Here is a 12,405-nt window from a genome sequence, read left to right as displayed (position 1 = left end):
CGCGCTTGCTTGTGTGAATGCATGTGTGTTTTACTCTTCTGATGAAGACTTTGGATAAATGCTAAATGTGTAAAAGTCTCTTCAATGTACCTATCTGCCACTAAGCATGCCATCTTTATGGTGAATAGCAATATACCCCTCCCATAACTGTTGAAATTCCAATCTGGACTTCCTACTGTTTGCAAATTGCCTATGAGGTTACTGAAAAAAGATCATCAATGTGACTCAATGAATAAAATAAAGAAAGATTGCGAGTTTATCAGAGACAGAGCTAATGCTCATAGTGTGGAAGGAAATCAGTTGCGTCCTTTTGAATACAAGCATCCATCCCAATATTTATGGTAAGCCCTTTTTGGAAAACTAAATTTGGACACCCTGATGGAGATTTTAACCACTATCCTTCTCAATGCTAGTTCAATGCCTTACTACAAGGCGAGTAAGTGTGGAGAATCAGTAATGATCTCTGTTGTTACTGATACATAGGAAAACTTTATCCTGGAAGGCAGCAGCAGTTCCTCCAGTAGCCACAGTTTGCAGAAATAAAGGAGAGTGGTACAGAAACTGTGGTGTTACCTGCTAATGTGGTTAAGATGAGAATGACTTTAATGACCAAAAAATTGTGATGTGAATCACCACATTACTTTTCCCTAATAGATGCAATTTTATGCTAAAAGAGTCAACAATGCCTCCTCTTTGGAAAAATATTTAAGAAATCAAATACAATACTCTACCACATGGATCGTCACATTTGAACTACTCAGAAGGAGTTATCAACAGAAAAAAGAATGTTAATTATGGTGGACAATGTGTGAGTAAATCTCAAAGATAAAAATTGAAAGCAAACAGTTGGACATTTTAGGAATCAGTGAAACACAAGCACTGGAAAAAGGTGTTTTTGGAAGGGATATCATAGGCTAATTGATATTGGGCTAGATAACAGTAAAATATGACTAGCAGTAATATGGAAATTGGCAACAGAGAAATGGTTATCTGCAACAAATAACATGAAGCATCAAATGAATCTTAGCTTTGATGACCAAAACAAAAGAAGTGAAACTTACTCTTCTTACAGGAATAACCCCTCTCTGATGTATATCAACCACATTCCAAGTGTTCTGAAAATTACGGATGTCAGCGTATGACAAAAGGGCATCTTCTTCATTTGAATAAAACAGTGAGAAATTCTCCATGATGATGGCTGTAAAAGAAAGCTAGTTACCTGTGTGTACCACATTTCAGATTCTAATATCAATCACAAAATATATAATGTCTGCTGTCACCCACCAACTAATAAGTTAAGAACAATGTATGTGATAATAACGTAGAAAGAACAAAAGTAAATGAGAGATGCTGTGAAATTTCCACAGTCAGTTTCCCAATAATTGTCTGCAGGTGTGCAATATGGTGGCTGCACCATGCAATCATGCATTATTTTGTTCCAATCTTCACCAGTGACAATGCGAAATAACATTGCCACACCAGTCACAGGTGAGCCAAAATTTGCTCTTCTGAAAAGATAAAGACGACTTGTAAGATAGACAGTCTTGTTGTATAAATGATTCAAATATTATAATGCAACCCTAAATTACTTTTCATTTAAAATTCATGAATTAAGTAGAATAAATTCTTATTTCTGTCCTTTAAATTTCTTTACTTTATTTGTTTTGTACTTGTAACATCTAATTTTACACAACAATGTCAAATGATATATACATATATATTGACATTTTCACTCCAAGATTATTTATACTATTAAACAATATTTAGTCAGTAGTCAGTGTATGACACAACAGTATCAGAATTCATTTGTTTGTAAGCTTTACATTACTACATTTGGGGCTCTGACAAAACTGTTGCTAAAATTTATGTTGATGTCAGTTCTAAAGTGTAGGTTCCTTTAAGAATAGCCCACTGGTGTAGCTACTTTTTAAACATTTCTGAATCAAAATTTTAAGGCAATTTGGTAGTAATTTATGAACTTGGCAAATTTATCGTTTACTATTAATGTCAAGTATGTTAACCACACAAAAATCTCTTCTACGTCCTGTGTGAAAGTAAATTATTTTTCTACAGAATGGTGTGAGTCTGCTTAACATTCTTAGATGGTATCTGAATTGGTCAGAATTCAGTGATTGACTAGGGCTACAATAAATGCAGAAAGTAAAATTTAAGAAAAAATCTGAATGAGTGAAATTAATACAACTTTAAAATGCTTTTGTACATGGAAAGTTTAAGATAAAAAACCACTAATAATTAAGACAAACTTTCTCTGTGCATAATAAATACAAGCAGTTCTTTTCACTGTAACATATGGAATGATCCCATACTGGTGTCCAAACAATTTGCATGAAAATAAATAATGGAAGGAATAAGGACAAGTAATCATATAGTTGAGTTGTTGACAGGCATGACTGAGAACATGGCTGAGATTCCAGACAAATCCTTCTTCAGAACAAACAGAATACACACACACACACACACACACACACACACACACACACACACACACAACTGCACAACTGTATTGTCCAGGCTGCCTACACTGTGCTGGTAACACAACTAAGTATGCTGGAGAACTTCTGTGGAGTTTGGGGTGTAAGATAGAAGTACTATCAAAAATGGAGCTTTGAGGGCTAGTCACGAATTAAGGCTGGATAGCTCTGATGGTAAAAGCACACCCCATGAAAGGCAAGTATCCAGGTTTGAGTCCCAGTTGGCACACAGTTATGATCTGCTAGCTAGTTTCATTTATTAACCAATTTCAAGTCAGCTCAGTTCCTACAGATGTGCTGCTCTAGCTTCTAACCAGTTATATGGAATAATAAATAAAAATCAATATTAAATAAATATCAATCTACAACAAATAATTTCATTTATAAACTGCCCGACAAAAAAAGTGAAGTGCCCAGAAGACATAGTCAGATATCAATGTAACATTGCACATGTACACGCCACCAGCAGGTATGTACATAATTAAGGTTGCAATCCTCTGTGACAGGTAGAATAGCCACCAGAATGTGTTAGTTTTTTCATCTTTAGTGCTGTTACTAGGCCTGGAAGGGTATATGAAGGGCATGAAGAGCATTAGAAGTTGTGTAATCACTGTGAAGTGACATAGACATTTTGCATCCTGTGAGACAGTGTTATCAGCATCTGACAAAGTTTGGAAGGGGCATCATAGTAGGTATCCATTTGACCAGATGGTATGTTTGTGCAATATCCAGATTTATGAGGCATTTAGATGTGACAGTGGCCCAATGCTGGACCACATGGGATTGTGGGTGCAGACACACTCATCATCGACATTCCGGTTGACCACCTATTATCACCGCAAGGAAGAATTGCTGTACTGTACACCAAGCACACAATAACTCCTTCTCATTTGTGCCACACATTTGAGAACAAATAATGGTCTTCCCACAACATTCTGCATCATAACACAAAACTGGTTGGCGATTAACAGCAGCTGGACTGGGAAATTGCCATCTCCTGCTTAGGCTCCTGTTAACACTATTACACAAACAACTGTGTTCAGAGTAGTGTTGTGATCAAGGAGCTTGGACTACTGATTAATGGTGTTGCACTGTGTTCAGCAATGAATCAAGTTCTGCACTATTGAAGATTACAGTCGTCATTAAGTTTCACAGCAACATGGGGAGAGGTTCCATTCTTCCAATATTTTGGAGAAGCACATCAGTGTTACTCCGGCATCACAGTGTGGGGAATTGTTGGGTATGACTTCACATCAGAGATAGTAGTGATTGAGGAAACTCTGAGGTTCAATGGTACTTCACAAACATCTTGTGTTCTCATGTTTTACTCCTCATGTGACAGTATTGTCTTGCCATACTTTCAACAAGACAGTACTTGTCCATGCATGGCATGTGTGCCTATGAACTGTCTGTGTGATGTTAAGGCACTCCTGTGACCAGCAAGATCCCCAGATCTTTTCCTGATAGAGCATTTTGACCAGTTCAGACATTATCTCTGTCCCTGTGCCAATGTTTAGGATGTCATGGACTGATTACAACAATTGTGGGCTAGCTTGCCTCAGTAGAGGATACAAGGGATTTATAACAACACAACCAAGTCACTGCACGCAACCCTGCCACAAGGAGTGCAATGTCTTACTGATAAATGGGCTCACACTGACAAGTTGTAAATTTAATTTGATTTTGTAACCACTGCAGTAACATAACATACCCTTTGAACCCACAAAGTTTAATTTCGTTTCCTCCTCCCCTTCTGAATGCTCCACTTTTTTGTCAGGCAAAGCATATTTTGTAAAAATATTACTATAATGAAAACTCCAGGTAGGTATATCAGTAATGCAGGAAAAGAGAGATCGCTACTTACAGTAAAGAAGATACATTAATTTGCAGACAGGCATAATTGTGAGTGTCTTTTAATTGTGCATGTCTGCAACTTGACATGTCTTCTTCACCGTAAGTAGTAATCTGTCTTTTCCTACATTGTTAATAGTGTTTACTTATTATAAAGTAAAATCTTTTAAATATTCACTGTTACATTAATTTAAAAGAAAACTTGAAACTTGCTGGCAGATTAAAATTGTGTGCCAACTCAGGACTCAAATTTAGAACCTCACTTACATGAGTAATGCTCTCCTCAATTGGGCTATCCAGGCACAACTTAAGATCTGGCCTCACAGTTCCAAATCACCCAGAACCTCTCTCCTGAATTTGAGAAGTAGGAGAGAAGTACTGAAGGATTTGAAGCTGTGATGATGAGTCAAGAGGCATACACAGATGGGTCAGTTCATAACAGCATAGCACATTCCATTAACAAACAATTTGATTGTAAACAATATTTTCAGTTTCTTCACCAAAAGTAAGAAAACATATTTATTCTTGAGTAATAACATAAAGTTATGGGTAAGTGAAACATGGAATTCTTAAATGAACTCTACAGTTCATAATAGCCCTTTCCTATGATCTGTTGATTTTGACTGAGAAGACACATCTCATCAGAAAATACTATCTATTAATATTAAAAAAGTGAGCCATGGGAACAAATGGTCCCCATGGGATAAACAGTAATTCATCTCTTCATTTTCTACAGAAGAGATTGTTCCAGATATATTGATCATTATTTTCACCCTTGTGCTAGTTGCACTGCTGAGAGAGACAGAGGTGAAGAACTGCATCAAATAACTGGAAGTCCCATTTAAAGTCAAATATGATGTGGACACACTTGGATCAGACCTTATGTGCTTATTTACTTCTAAAATGTTCTATAGTGTGTTCTTATTTCTAAAAACCTCAAAAAGGTTCCACAGAGTTCTGTTCAACTAAACTTGGGATTAGGTGATCTTGGGGCAGCCACCAAGCAGCCCAGAAGTCTCGAAATCTAATTTCAAACTAATATGGACCATGTTTAATTATTAGTAGATGATATCTCCTTTACATTCCCATTTTCATTCCTTGCAGTGTTAGGGTTATCTTACTCTCAATTTTTTCCAAATAGTGTATTGTGTATATGACATTTTGGTGAAAAAGCTACAGATACTCCAGAGTTGTAGAACTTATACACATCCATCCATTTACATATAGGATAAAGCCCACCTATTTAATTAAGATGATGAACATCTATTAAGCGTGTTTCTGATATAAACTTGCTGTGGCTATGAAAGTGTGTGTACAGGTGTCTGTGTGTGCAAAAGTGTGTACTGTTGCCGGAAAAAGAGCTATTACTTGAAAGCTAGTGTCAATGTTGTTTTCTGTTACATTTTACTGTGCTCCAAGTATCGATCTGCTGTACGTGAGTGGTTGCCTTTTCCTTTAACGTATAACTTAAAATATAGACTCTTACCTTCCAATCCCTTCTCCATACTTCACAGTGCCAAACAGAATGGTCCCAGCAAGGGCATAAAAGAATACTAAAAGAAACATGCCAAAGATGATAAAGAAACTTTTACACACTGAGACACCCACAGTGAGCATCAGCATTTTCAGTGTCGCATGCTTCCCAGTTATTGTAAAAAACCGAAGAATGACAACCATGAATCCGATTGAGTATGATAAATCATTCTGAAATGAAAGGGAAAGTTGGAAAAAGATACAGTTATTTAAAAATAAGCTTCTGTATGCATAATTAATCTCTACAGGTGGTACAATGGACATAGATGTAGCTGTAACACAGGAAAGTTTTTATGGATTAATCAGATCAAGAGAAACAAAGACAATTTCTTATTTTTACAATAACTATTATGTGTTCATAGAAAGACAGCACAAAAATAGTGAGTCAATAACTATTTTAGGAAAATGTCAAATGGAACAGTCTCAAATACAATTATAAAACATAGATTTCTACTCACATTAAAGAAAATGTAAGTACCAGAATACAAAGGGAAAAAAAATCCAGGTAAGTGTCAGAATGACTCATGCACCAAGAGTTCTGTACAAACTAAATAATATGTATAGATAGTTCAACCATGGTGGGAATTGAGAATTTATATCAAAATATGTGACATAAATGGCTGTATCTTTTGATTGCAATGATGTAGAAGCTTAAATTTTTTATGCTACCAAGGCACCACAGACTTTAGTATGTGACATAAATTTCAACTTGATATGTCTACCTATTCCTGAGAAAATGAGGTCTTAACAGATGGACAGACAGACAGTTGGGTAACATGAGAAAAGATTTACTTATTTATTTTTATGTGATATTTACAAATTAGCAAGTTCCAGATTTTTTCCTTTGCTTGTACTGTGAAACCTTGCTTCTTGCCAAATTTCATGATTCTAGGACAATGAGAAGTACCCTACAGGTTCTCATGAATACATTTGCAAGTATCAAATAAGTGACATACATAGCCATATCTTTTGACTGTGTTGCCTTGGAAGCTTAAAGGTTCCACACTGCCAGGGAACCATAGATTTTAGTATTTTTCATTTCAAAATGAAACATCCACCCAACCCTGAGAAAAAGGGGTCTTACAAGAAGGAGGGACAGACAGGCAGACAGATAACAAATTACAATTTTTTTGGTCATGCTATATAATTACAAATTAATAATTTTCAAAATTTTTTCTTTAATTGTACTGTGAAACTTTGCGTCTTGTCAAATTTCATGATTTTAGGTCAACGCACAGTACCTTACTGGTTCTGATGAGTGTGTTTGTGAATATCAAAAAATGTAACATTAATGATCATACCTTTTGAATGCATTGACTTAGAACCTTAAATGTTTTACACCACAGTGGGTCTGTAGACTTTAGTATGTGACATACATGTAAACTACCCATTCCCAAGGAAAGGGGTTCTTAACAGTCAGTCAGTCAGTCAGACAGACAGAAGACAGTACGGAACCCTAAAAATGCTAAAAATACCATGAGGTTTAATTATCTGTTCTTTCTTATTAAAACTAGCAGCAGATAAATTTGAGTGATCTCCTGTATTCACAGGATGTCCTTGACAGTTAAGAGAAGGTAATTTTCCTTTCACAAAATTGTAGGTGATTGTCAAAACATCATCAACGACATCAGTTAGTAACTAATGGCTTACAAGGTCTGCGAGAAAAGTAATGAGACTGACTTTTTATACACCAAAGCTTTTATGTTTTACAAACACCAATATTGTCCCCTTCAAAGTAGTTCCCTTTGGTATCTATACATTGGTAGGGTCATTGTTCTCAGTTTTGGCAGCAGCGATGAAAGGCTTCAACTGGTTGGGCCTTTAACATGTCAGTTACATTCTTTTGAATGTTATCCAGAGTCCCAAAGTGACGTCCATTTAGGACATTTTTCGGTTTTGGGAAAAGAAAAAAATCACAATAGCTCAGATAAGGTGAAAGGGGAAAGGGGAGGGGTGTTGAGGAACAACATGAATATTCCTTCTGAGGTCAAAAATTCCAATGATGGAAGTGGAAGTGGCTGTGTGACATAAGGCATTGTCATGCTGCAGCATACACTTGTTTGCAATTCTGGTCTCACTAGATTCATCTTTTTCCTGCAACTTTCCAGGGCACCCTTGTAAAACACTTGGTTGACAGTTTGTTCTGGAGGAACAAATTCTTTATGTACAATATACCTACTGTCAAAACAGCAAACCAGTATTGTTTCGATCTTTGATTTGCTCAATCGAGGTTTTTTTGGTCAAGGATATGTCTCAGTGTGCCACTCCTCACTTTGCTGCTTTTCTCAGGACCATACTCAGAAAGGATTCATCACCAGCGATCACATGACTGAACCATTCGTGGTCATTGCCAATTCTCTCAAGAAGATCAATGCCCAATTTTATTTGATTGTCCTTCTGCTCAGTTGTGAAGTTTTTTTAGATTAGATTAGATTAATTCTAGTTCCATAGATCATGAATACGATATGATGTGGAACGAGTCAAATTTTCCAATACATGACACAATTAAGTTAATTTAACAACATACTTAAGTTAATATAACAACTTTTTCATTTTTTTGTGTTTTTTATTTTTATTTTTTTTATTTTTTTTTTAAATTTATATCTAAAAATTCCTCTATGGAGTAGAAGGAGTTGTCATTCAGAAATTCTTTTAATTTCTTCTTAAATACTTGTCGGTTATCTGTCAGACTTTTGATACTATTTGGTAAGTGACCAAAGACTTTAGTGCCAGTATAATTCACCCCTTTCTGTGCCAAAGTTAGATTTAATCTTGAATAGTGAAGATCATCCTTTCTCCTAGTATTGCAGTTATGCACACTGCTATTACTTTTGAATTGGGTTTGGTTGTTAATAACAAATTTCATAAGAGAGTATATATACTGAGAAGCTACTGTGAATATCCCTAGATCCTTAAATAAATGTCTGCAGGATGATCTTGGGTGGACTCCAGCTATTATTCTGATTACACGCTTTTGTGAAATAAATACTTTATTCCTCAGTGATGACTTACCCCAAAATATGATGCCATATGAAAGCAACGAGTGAAAATAGGCGTAGTAAGCTAATTTACTAAGATGTTTAGCACCAAAATTTGCAATGACCCTTATTGCATAAGTAGCTGAACTCAAATGTTTCAGCAGATCATCAATGTGTTTCTTCCAATTTAATCTCTCATCAATGGACACACCTAAAAATTTGGAATATTCTACCTTAGCTATATGCTTCTGATTAAGGTCTATATTTATTAATGGCATCATACCATTCACTGTACGGAACTGTACGTACTGTGTCTTATCAAAATTCAGTGAGAGTCCGTTTACAAGGAACCACTTAGTAATTTTCTCAAAGACAGTATTGGCAATTTCATCAGTTAATTCTTGTTTGTCAGGTGTGATTACTATACTTGTACCATCAGGAAAGAGAACTAACTTTGCCTCTTCATGAATATAGAATGGCAAGTCATTAATATATATTAAGAACAACAAAGGACCCAAGACTGACCCTTGTGGAACCCCATTCTTGATAGCTCCCCAGTTTGAGGAATGTGCTGACCTTTGCGTATTATGAGAACTACTTATTTCAACTTTCTGCACTCTTCCAGTAAGGTACGAATTAAACAATTTGTGCACTGTCCCACTCATGCCACAATACTTGAGCTTGTCTAGCAGAATTTCATGATTTACACAATCAAAAGCCTTTGAGAGATCACAAAAAATCCCAATGGGTGGTGTTCGGTTATTCAGATCATTCAAAATTTGATTAGTGAAAGCATATATGGCATTTTCTGTTGAAAAACCTTTCTGGAAACCAAACTGACATTTTGTTAGTACACTCCTGGAAATGGAAAAAAGAACACATTGACACCGGTGTGTCAGACCCACCATACTTGCTCCGGACACTGCGAGAGGGCTGTACAAGCAATGATCACACGCACGGCACAGCGGACACACCAGGAACCGCGGGCCGTCGAATGGCGCTAGCTGCGCAGCATTTGTGCACCGCCGCCGTCAGTGTCAGCCAGTTTGCCGTGGCATACGGAGCTCCATCGCAGTCTTTAACACTGGTAGCATGCCGCGACAGCGTGGACGTGAACCGTATGTGCAGTTGACGGACTTTGAGCGAGGGCGTATAGTGGGCATGCGGGAGGCCGGGTGGACGTACCGCCGAATTGCTCAACACGTGGGGCGTGAGGTCTCCACAGTACATCGATGTTGTCGCCAGTGGTCGGCGGAAGGTGCACGTGCCCGTCAACCTGGGACCGGACCGCAGCGACGCACGGATGCACGCCAAGACCGTAGGATCCTACGCAGTGCCGTAGGGGACCGCACCGCCACTTCCCAGCAAATTAGGGACACTGTTGCTCCTGGGGTATCGGCGAGGACCATTCGCAACCGTCTCCATGAAGCTGGGCTACGGTCCCGCACACCGTTAGGCCGTCTTCCGCTCACGCCCCAACATCGTGCAGCCCGCCTCCAGTGGTGTCGCGACAGGCGTGAATGGAGGGACGAATGGAGATGTGTCGTCTTCAGCGATGAGAGTCGCTTCTGCCTTGTTGCCAATGATGGCCGTATGCGTGTTTGGCGCCGTGCAGGTGAGCGCCACAATCAGAACTGCATACGACCGAGGCACACAGGGCCAACACCCGGCATCATGGTGTGGGGAGCGATCTCCTACACTGGCCGTACACCACTGGTGATCGTCGAGGGGACACTGAATAGTGCACGGTACATCCAAACCGTCATCGAACCCATCGTTCTACCATTCCTAGACCGGCAAGGGAACTTGCTGTTCCAACAGGACAATGCACGTATGCATGTATCCCGTGCCACCCAACGTGCTCTAGAAGGTGTAAGTCAACTACCCTGGCCAGCAAGATCTCCGGATCTGTCCCCCACTGAGCATGTTTGGGACTGGATGAAGCGTTGTCTCACGCGGTCTGCACGTCCAGCACGAACGCTGGTCCAACTGAGGCGCCAGGTGGAAATGGCATGACAAGCCGTTCCACAGGACTACATCCAGCATCTCTACGATCGTCTCCATGGGAGAATAGCAGCCTGCATTGCTGCGAAAGGTGGATATACACTGTACTAGTGCCGACATTGTGCATGCTCTGTTGCCTGTGTCTATGTGCCTGTGGTTCTGTCAGTGTGATCATGTGATGTATCTGACCCCAGGAATGTGTCAATAAAGTTTCCCCTTCCTGGGACAATGAATTCACGGTGTTCTTATTTCAATTTCCAGGAGTGTACTTCATTGTTACAGATATGTGAAGCTACTCTTGAATACATTACTTTCTCAAAAATTTTGGATAAAGCTGTTAGAAGGGAGATTGGACGGTAATTGTTGACATCAGATCTATCCCTCTTTTTATGCAAAGGTATAACAATAGCATATTTCAGTCTATCAGGGAAAATGCCCTGTTCCAGAGAGCTATTACACATGTGGCTGAGAATCTTACTTATCTGTGCTTTTAGTATTTTGCTGGAAATGCCATCAATTCCATGTGAGTTTTTGCTTTTAAGCAAGTTTATTATTTTCCTAATTTCAGAGGGAGAAATGGGTGAGATTTCAATTGTATTAAATTGCATAGGTATGCAAAACCTTCCGTTTGTGCAAATCTTTGGTCAAAATTTGATATATTTCACAGGGCACAGTGGTTTCATACAGCAAAAATTTCAAATATGTCATGTTCCATTCTCCAATGGAAGGTCAAATAAACAATGAAAGTAGTTTCCCATGTCACTGTGTATATGAGTTGCTACTTCACCACTACATTATATTTTGGGTTCATAAATACTGTTTCCAAATCTTGAAGGAATAGGTGATAAAACCTTTTTGCTCTTGGATCTCAAATTCTTTGTAACTTCACCTAGTCATGGCATTTGAATAATTTGGTTGTCACAGGTTGTGATTTAAGATCATTTATTAACAAATTTATTGTATAAATATCCATACTATGTGACATTTTACACACCTCAAACTTGTCTGTTAAAATCCACACACTGGAAAGTCTATTGGGCTTAATGATTAAGGCTTACTGAAAAAGTATTTTCACACTGTAAATACGCTTCTTGGGTTTGCCGCCAGATTTTATTGGGTAACTCGCACAATATTTCATCGATGCAAATGCTCGACATCATCAGGTGGTGGTAGCTGCTGATGTCACTGCTGCAAGCTGCAAATGAAGATAATCATGTGGCATTGTCAAAATTTATCATGCCTGGAGTGGAAATATGCGTGCGTCGGAAGACTCTCATAGTTGGAGCAAAGTGGTGCTCCTAGAGCCCCCTGCTGGCTGCTGCAGGAAGGCCATCCACGCATGCTCTATGGGCAATGATTGTGCTGCTGGATGCTCCTGTGAATAGAGGCTCAATTAAATCTCAGTAGTATGTTGTGTTGCGTGATGAATCGGAAGTTCTTGTTTTCTCCGTCTTGATTTAATGGGACCCAGTGCTGGATTCCAAGCAGTGCTTAGTTGAAAACCTGCATCCCTGTTGATGAGATTGTCTGCCGTATGGATATGTATG

The 12,405-nt window shown here is 38.5% G+C and overlaps 1 protein-coding gene across 1 annotated transcript in view; it reads right to left on the bottom strand.

The window, feature by feature from the left end:
- Positions 1-12,405, bottom strand: part of LOC126089086 (sodium leak channel NALCN) — a 390,881-nt gene that overhangs the window by 70,886 nt on the left and 307,590 nt on the right. Inside the window, exons 25-27 of the mRNA XM_049906884.1 lie at positions 5,830-6,047; positions 1,285-1,508; positions 1,062-1,198 (exon numbers count right to left, since the gene is read on the bottom strand). Coding sequence (XP_049762841.1) covers positions 1,062-1,198; positions 1,285-1,508; positions 5,830-6,047 — 579 coding nt within the window. The remainder of the gene's footprint in view (positions 1-1,061; positions 1,199-1,284; positions 1,509-5,829; positions 6,048-12,405) is intronic.

This window comes from Schistocerca cancellata, chromosome 1 (assembly GCF_023864275.1).
Source record: "Schistocerca cancellata isolate TAMUIC-IGC-003103 chromosome 1, iqSchCanc2.1, whole genome shotgun sequence".
NCBI classification, from domain to species: Eukaryota; Metazoa; Arthropoda; class Insecta; order Orthoptera; family Acrididae; genus Schistocerca; species Schistocerca cancellata.
Note: the sequence above shows the minus strand (reverse complement) of the source record. Positions and strands in the feature narration are given on the sequence as shown.